Source organism: Lytechinus pictus, chromosome 2, assembly GCF_037042905.1.
Source record: "Lytechinus pictus isolate F3 Inbred chromosome 2, Lp3.0, whole genome shotgun sequence".
NCBI lineage: Eukaryota > Metazoa > Echinodermata > Echinoidea > Temnopleuroida > Toxopneustidae > Lytechinus > Lytechinus pictus.
The window spans coordinates 41,559,633-41,568,819 of NC_087246.1; the positions used below are offsets into that span (position 1 = coordinate 41,559,633).

Here is a 9,187-nt window from a genome sequence, read left to right on the forward strand (position 1 = left end):
ACTATGTTTGATATTATGAGCAGTCTCACATGAGTCAGTTTATTCAAAAAGTGATCCGTATCCATGTAGCGGGCCTCAGCAAACAACTCTGCGGCTAGTGTCCAGTACACTCCCGTACAATTCCAGCTCTGCCTCTACTCTAGTCATGTTTGCTTCTTTCTGTGACAAAGTCATTGATTAGCGTATCACTCCACTTTAAAAAATAGTTCAAATTTGCATAGTGCGCAACTATGAACAAATGATGCAGTACTTCATGACTGTAAAAATGATTTGGAATTGTATCCTGAGCTGAGAAAGTAAAATTTGAATCCGAAATAATTCCAAAATGATGAGATCATACGCGAGCACTCGACAAGAAAAAGTGATGCAGCAGGACGTCGGCAAAATGAGCGGGCAGTCAGCAAACACTAGCGGTCTAGGGTAGCGGTACTACTACAGCGCTGTTTTGTAGCACATCACCGACACACGCGATGAAAACCACCTCATACCTTTTGCTAGACTATTTCAACAGTCGTTTTTACAAGTAATATCGCCTCAATTACGTACATTTCTGCATAAAATTACGCATGTATATTCTAATGTCTGTTTCGCAAGTCTGACAATAAAACAGAAGAAATAGGAGAAATAAAGAGAAAACACAGAAAAGAGCAAAAAAAGTGCGGAGATGAATTTTTAACAAGTGGAGTGCCTCTGGCAGTCTCACCTGCATCACGCGATTCAATATACATGTAGCAGCAGTGCTGACTTTGAAAACTACTATCAAATAATTATTCACAAAAAAACACCATTCATATAATGATACAATACTACGCTCATTGACAATAAATAACATTTGACCTTGATCATGCAACCTAAGACTTGTCAGTGATACTTGATTACGGTACCCCTGGCTATATCCACATTTTATAAACTAAATCTATAAACTTTGAAAGTTATGACAGCAATCTAATAATTACCTCCAAAATGGCCAAAGTTCAATGACCTTAATTAACCTTTTACTTTGGTCATGTGACCTGAAACTCACATGAGATGTTCAATGATACATGATTACTCTATGTCCAAGTTTTATGAACTAGATCCATACACTTTCAGAATTATGATGGTAATTCAACAGATACCCCCAACATGGCCAAAGTTCATTGACCTTTGACCTTGGTCATGTGACCTGAAATTTGCACAGGATATTCAGTGATACTTGATTACTCTTATCAGTCAGTCCGCAAGCCCCTGTGTTAATGAGCAAATGAGCAAGATTTATCCAAGTCCTCTCGTGGCTGAATTCATGTCCCTGCAAAATCTCGTGAATTGTGAGACTTTCTTTCTCAAAGAATTTAACCACTTTCTTCTTGAGTAATATTGATTATTTTTGTACCATGGGCAAGAGTAAATGTTACCCTTTTATATTGGCCATTTCTTTTGAATTAAATATTTTGATAAATAAGTGAATTTTTTACCTGAAAAGATGCATCAAACAGAATTTTCTTCCTCTGTTTTCACTTGCAAATTGTGCAACATTTTGTGTTTTAGGCACCAACATTATTTATATCATCAGAAAGCTCAAACTCTATACTTTCTTACAATGTCACTCTTGATATGTGGCATCTTTTAGATGGGTCAGCAGCCAGTTATTTCCATCAAGATGCAAGACGAGATTTCTGAAATTTCTGAGTAACATAAAATCCAGAGTTCTGATTGGCTGAATACTGTTTTCAAAACAAACAGGCGCGGGTAATTTGAAGAGATTACCACATGGTGAGTGTGACCTTGCAGAGGCCCAGTGTGGGGAACATTGGAATTTGCGTGGGTGTGTGGTCTATGACCAATCAGAGCGCAGTATTCTTGTTTTTGAGCTGCAAAATGTACTTGGCCTATGAAAAGCTGGCTGCTGACCCATCTAAAATACATCTTCTTATAAAAATTATATCATATTAAAGCTTAGATCTTCAGCTTTATCATGATTTAAAAATCATTTGTGCCTAAACAGAAATTAAGTGTGAAAACAACAACTTTTGTTGCATGAAAAAAAATATTTTGTTTCATGTTTTAGATCAAAAGTTTTTCCTATATTACAACATTCTTTTAAAAATCCAAGCACATGACCTAAAAGAATGATTCTTCTTCTTTACAAAGATACCAAAAACATGAAATTTTGTCAATATTTAGAGCAGCAATGGCCGAATAAAAAGAGGTGTTTTGGTTCGCACCAAGCTCATTAACTATGCAAAAACCCTCTTGTCATGAATATCACTTGGATAAAAGAAGCTTCTTTTTCAGGGCTTGCGGACTGACTGTTATGTCCAAGTTTTATGAACTAGACCAATACACTTACATAGTTATGATGGTAATTCAACAAATACCCCCAACATGGCCTAAGTTCATTGACCTCTGACCTTGGTCATGTGATCTGAAACTAGCACAAGATGTTCAGTGATACTTGGTTACTCTTATGTCCTGGTTTTATGAACTAGACCAATACACTTACAGGGATATGATGGTAATTCAACAAATTCCCCAAACATGGCCAAAGTTCATTGACCTTAAATGACCTTTGACCTTGATCATGTGACCTGAAACTCACACAGGATGTGCAGTGATACTTTATTACTCTTATGTCCAAGTTTCATGAATCACATCCATAAACTTTTAAAGGTATGATGGTAATTCAACAAATACCCCCTATTTGGCCAAAGTTCATTGACCCTAAATGACCTTTGACCTTGGTCATGTGGTTTACTGACGGATAGTCTAATATCACTTGGTCTAATCATCAGATGGTCTAACAACATTCGGGCTAAACCCACTTAGTCCAATTCTCTTTTGGTCTAATGACCACTTGGTCTAATAGCCAATAAGTCTAATGACCACTTGGTCTAATAGCCAATTGGTCTAATGACCACTTGGTCTAATAGCCACTTGGTCTAATGACCACATGGTCTAATGCCCAGTTGGGCTAATCGTCACTTGGTCTAATTTTCATTTGGTCTAATTGCCAATTCGTCTAATGTATTTTATTGTCACTTGGTCTAATTGCATTTGGTCTAATACCAGTTCGTCTAATAGTCGGTTGGTCTAATACTAGTTGGTCTAATGCCAGTTGGTCTAATCCTCACTTTGTCCGTTATTCATTTGGTCTATATTGCAGTTGGTCTAAAGTGCAGTTTGTCTAATTTCCATTTCGGCTAATTTCCAGATAGTCTAACATTCATTTCGTCTACATGCCACTTGGTCTAATTTGTAAAGTTTGCATGGTGACTTGTTTTCAATTTTCTGGTGAAATTTTAAAAGTTACTTTCCGCGCGCCGGCTTCGAATCTTCACACGAGCGCCCCTTGATATTGGAGTACAGTTAGACTAGAGTGCCTGTGGAGATGAAAAAAAATAATTTCAGGATTAAACAAACTGGGGATTTTTTTGTGTTTCAGTGGATTTTTGAAGGTTTTAGGGAAAAACAATAATTTTGCTATTTTTCTGTAAAATAACGCTATTCTGCGATCATATATATGTATATAATCTACTGTAGATAGTTAACGGCTGGCTTAACCCAATCAGGGTTCCCAGCTTTTCAAGAAAACAAAAATCCCTGATTTTTCTCTGAAGAAGTTTAAAAATTCCCTGATAATTATTTAAACCCATTCCCAGTTTCTCATGTTTTCTAAGTTGTTGCAGTGAATTACATGTATTATTATTGTTTTATATACATGTAGGCCTATTATTCACTGTTGATTATATGTACCACTGCAGTGGCGGACTGTGACCCGGAGGAGACAAAGCATTGGAGGGGCACTGTATTGTTTGTGAACAATGCTGTGCCCCTCCAATGCTTTGTCTCCTCAGGGTCACGGTCCGCCACTGTGTACCAGTAGGCCTACTTGTACTGTAGTACAAGAGGCTACACTAAAAAACACCATAACATGTCATTCAATGAATTGTTTTAATATACAACAAAATATATCAGAGTCTGACTGACTATCGTGCTTTCGACTTTTGGGCAGATCAAAATTTCCTGATTTTACCCCCATTTGAGGCATTTTCCCCTGATTTGAGGCAATTCCTCGATTTTTCCATGACTGGAAAAAACATTTTGAAAATACCTGATTTCCTTGATGGGCTGGGAACCCTGCCAATCCATTTAAAGGAGGCAAAGAAGTAGAACAAAAACAGAATGAGAAGATTAAGATGAATGACTACCACTAGCGTACCTAAGGGGGGGCAGTCCCTGACGAGTCACAACACATGCAAGGGACGTACCCCTGCCCCCCCCCCCCCCTGACGAGCCACAAGTGGCCCCCTCTTTTGAACTTGAAGACCTTTTTTTTTTTTTACTTTTTTTTTTTGCTTGTTAATTTTTTATGGTGCGAAATGTCCTTTATTTGCTGTTGAAGACTTTTTTTTTTTGGCTTGTCAATTTTTTGGCGGACGAATTTGCCCCCCCTTTGGAAAATCCTGGGTACGCCACTGATGACTACTGTGGTGATAACTGATAAAGGTCTGCAAACGTAGACTATACTATGTTATTAACACGTCTCTATGGCTGCTACCAAGATGGTCGCAGTGATGTTGTCGCAGCTAACCCAATAAACCTGTAACTGGTCTGTTATTTGCCTCCAAACTAACTATTGGAATAACTAAACAAAATATTCATAACAAAATTACATGATCTAATGGCTTTGTAACTTTTGGAATCCCCCAATCTGCATAACTATTGCTTATTTTCCATCAAGTATCGTCCGTAATGGGGCATAACAATGATTTAAAAGAGGCATAAACATGTTTACCAGATACGTATCCACACAATCAATTACATCATATTTTCGTTCCTTTCTTCATAATAATGTTATTCTGATGAAACCCCGCCCGACCATTATAAGCTATAAGGTCCCCAACTTATTTATTGTTCTGTAAATGTGCATGCGGTGATGTAATGATTATGAGTATGATATAATTTTCATCATCATCTATATAATTGATATGTAGGCCTAATTATAAGAATCATATTTGATTAGAATAATTCATTTGATGAGCGACTATCTCGTCATCGATAGTCCTTCACGGTGAGGTTTTGCGCCCACCAGCCCTACCCCGGCTCTACCCCTCCGGATCCTGGCGACATGTATTAACTGATGCATGGTATTTATCCACTACGTTCCATATTGTTAATTCTAGATCAAATAAATATAATGAATGATGTTATGTTAGAATATATGGACATTTAGACCAAGTGTGAATTACATGTAGACCAAATGAAAATTAGACAAAGTGACGATTAGCCCAACTGGGTATTAGACCAATTGGCGATTAGACGAAGTGGTAATTAGACAATTTGGCTATTAGACCAAGTGTTCATTAGACCATTTGGCTATTAGACCAAGTGGTCATTAGACAATTTGGATATTAGACCAAGTGGAAATTAGACCAAACGGTCATTAGACCATGTGACAATTAGACAAAATGAAAATTAGACCAAGTGGAAATTAGCCGAAGTGGAAATTAGACCAATTGTTGTTAGACCAACTGGAAATTAGACTAAATTGTTTTAGCCCAACTGCTCATTAGACTAATTGGATATTAGACCAAGTGGGAATTAGACGAATTGGATATTAGACCAAGTGAAACTTAGCCCAGCTGGTTATTAGCCCAAATGGAAATTAGACGAATTAGATATTAGACCAACTGGGAATTAGACGAATTCGATATTAGACGAACTGGTTGTAGACGAAATGAGTTTAGACTAATTAAAAATGTGAAGTTGGACGAACTGATAAGTAGACCAAGTGGTATTAGACCATCCGATAATTCTCCGGTCATGTGACTTAAAACTCAGGCAGGATGTTCAGCAATACTTAATTAACCTTATGTCGAAGTTTCATGAACTAGGTCCATATATTTTCAAAGTTATGATGACATTTCAAAAATTTAACCTTAGGTAAAGATTTTGATGTTGATTCCCCCAACATAGTCTAAGTTCATTGACCCTAAATCATCTTTGACCATAGTCATGTGACTCAAAACTCAGGCAGGATGTTCAGCAATACTTAATTAACCTTATAGCCAAGTTTCATGAACTAGGTCCATATATTTTCTAAGTCATGCTGTCATTTCAAAAACTTAACCTTCGGTTAAGATTTGGTGTTGACGCCGCCGCCGTCAGAAAAGCGGCGCCTATAGTCTCACTCTGCTTCGCAGGTGAGACAAAAACGCGGAAATTCACGGAAACGAGGAAGTCTCACATGCCTGTTTTCAATGGGCTGCTGTCAGCTCAGCTGCTCACAGCTCATTGTGCGACGTTAATCATACTGGAGCTCGCTGGAGGACCGATTAAGGCAGAAATATGGCATGAAAATAAATCGTTTTTTAGAGTTGATTTCTGCAAACTATTTTGAAAAGTGAATTTACATATCTGATTAGTAATACTTCCCCTTTACAATGATGACCACAAAAGTCATTATAAAATACTTTTGATTCTTCAGCCGTGTACAAACTACAAAATGATTAAATATCAGAGTTACAATGAGTACAGGGTAGATGCAGCGTTACTCACCGACTTTTTATTGGTGGTGCTCCTCCTAGGGCGTTTGTCCATGTTGCAACATGTATCGGCATATAGCACCTGAAATATCAGGAGCAATCCAATGAAGCTCCTAAAAAATCACACAATTCTGAAAAAAAAGAGAAGATGAACTGCAATTGCTCAATTGATATTAGAACAGATAAATCCACTTGCAGGCTTTTTGTTTGTATTTAAATAAAACATACATGTAAATTTCCTGCACAATCTCTATCACACAGCAGAATGCTTGGCAAGAAAGATTTACACATAATGATGACAATCAAAGGGTTTCTATCAAAATCTTCCATTTATATTGCTCTATGTTTGTATGAATTACCTTTATTTGTCATGTACATGTATGGATTTACATGTTGAGTAACATAATTTCCTTTCTTTCCACACATGATTACAGTGGGTTTTTTTACTATGATTAATAACGCCTATCAAATTTGTGTAAGTTAGGAATAATATATAGATAGATCTAGATCTAACTGTTACAAAATAATAAACATTAAGTGAACAATTAACAATTGATATCAATTTAAAAAAATGAATAGCAATTGAATAAACAATATTAAACATTATTTAAACAAATATACAAGCAGGACAATAAAACTGTGATGCGAAACCATGCCCTGAGCTGAAAAAGATATATGGCTCCTGGTAATAAAAATGGCTCTCAATTTTTATTTTCTAAATGCCCCCCCCCCCCAAGTATTTTTTACCCTTACATATAGAATAATGTTGAAATCATTCACTTGACATGAACTTTTTGTTTTACAATAATACAGTACCGGTATACATGTACATCAGTAATACATCAATGAATTTTTATTGCATCATTCAATTTCCATAGATTTCAAATTAATTGAATATGTATATTTATTTATGTATGCATGTATATCTTTCTTCTCATTTATTATTAATATTGAGCATGCACCGATCACCTAAATTGAGCCTGAAACCATTTGATTAAAAAATAGCAAAAAAATATTAAATAGTAAGGACCTCCCTTATCAAAAATGTAAAAAAACGGGCCGAGAAAATGTCTCGTTTTTAAAAAAAATATTAAGATATCAAATAGTAAGGACCTCCCTCATCACTGCTCTCGAAAAACCCGGATGATCAACTACTTTCTTGTTTTACTTGGCCTAAAAAAACATTTGGTCAATGAAACTCACTATAAATTCAATTCTTAGCAAAAGCATTTCTGACTTTCTGTACATGGAAGCAGCGAAAAAAATACACAAGGGCGGCAGGCAAATTCGCCCCGGAAATGCCTAAAGCCGCCCTCGAAATCACCCAAAATCATGCTTTCGGGGCGACATAAAATCTGGAAGTCACCCCCGAAATTATTGCCGAGCGATAAAAACTCAGCAGACCGCTAGCGCCATATGCTCGAGCTCCGCTTGCCATTTAAAAATCATCCAAACTTTGCACTCAAAGTCATGAACAAGCCTTGAAAATAGCTAGGACACAGTTTCAAATTCCCAAGTTGCGTCTTTTTTTCTGTACCACGTTTTTACATACATGTACACATGGTATGGAAAAAAAATCAACGCAACGGTCGGGAAACAGTTGCATGTATAAGGGTTCATTATGACTACCACCATGTGCAATTTCTAATGCACATATTCCCGCGACAAATATCACAATTCTGTGATAAAATGATTTGAATTACACAGGAGATAAATCCCAGAGTCTAGTAACCACGCATTGGTGAGTTGTCATTCGGCTTTGCCTGTCAAAACGGAGCCTATTAACATCCAAAATAACTTTTTTTAATCATAACTCAAAAATCATTTGTTTTATTTTTCTAGGGGATGAGGTAAATATCAGACAATGAATCATCAAACAAAGCTCCATAGATATTTACAAGTCCGACGGGAGGCTCAAGCACGCACGCATTGGCGCATGTACTAGCTAGCCAGTCTGAGCTCTGTCTCTCTGCCAGAGCTCTGGGGGACAATTCGCTCAGTAAACGCCTCAATGATGGTGATTTTCCCGTTTCAGATAGGGTTTGCATTTCAGGTATATTAGTCAAAACTGCCAATAAAGTTTGATGATTTCTTCATTGTCATGTATTTAAGTTATTAATGAATACATTCTCACCAAATTTAGACTCCCCCATAGAGAAATGCAATTTTCATGGAGTTTTGCGTTTTCAAAGAACTTAAAGGAGAATGAAACTCTTGGAGCAAGTTAGCTTTTGTGAAAGCAGAAAAATCAAAGAATAAGATCAACAAAAGTTTGAGTAAAATAGGACTAGCAATAGAAGAGTTATGAGCATTTGAATGTCGAGATCACTAATGCTATGGAGATCCTCCCAATGGCAATGCGACCAAGATATATGATGTCACAGATGAACAACTCCCCCCTTTTGGACACTGAAAATATACCCCAAAACATCTCTTTTTGCTCATTCTAATCATATGACAAACGATTCATCAATGATATAATGTTGTGAAACCTCTGTACTTGTCCTCTCAAAAAGAGAACACCTCACCTTGTGATAGACTCTATAAAAGTGAGAATATAAGTGAAATAAGTACTAAAGTAATGAGGGAGTTGTACGTGTGTGACATCACAGATCTTGGTCGCATTGCCAATGGGAGGATCTACATGGCATTAGCGATCTCAA

At 36.8% G+C, this 9,187-nt stretch overlaps 1 protein-coding gene across 1 annotated transcript in view; it reads right to left on the minus strand.

The window, feature by feature from the left end:
• Positions 1-6,579, minus strand: part of LOC135153230 (uncharacterized) — a 52,742-nt gene extending 46,163 nt beyond the window's left edge. The window contains exon 1 of the mRNA XM_064095648.1: positions 6,538-6,579. Within this exon, the coding sequence (XP_063951718.1) occupies positions 6,538-6,579 (42 nt within the window). The remainder of the gene's footprint in view (positions 1-6,537) is intronic.
• Positions 6,580-9,187: the final 2,608 nt, after the last annotated feature.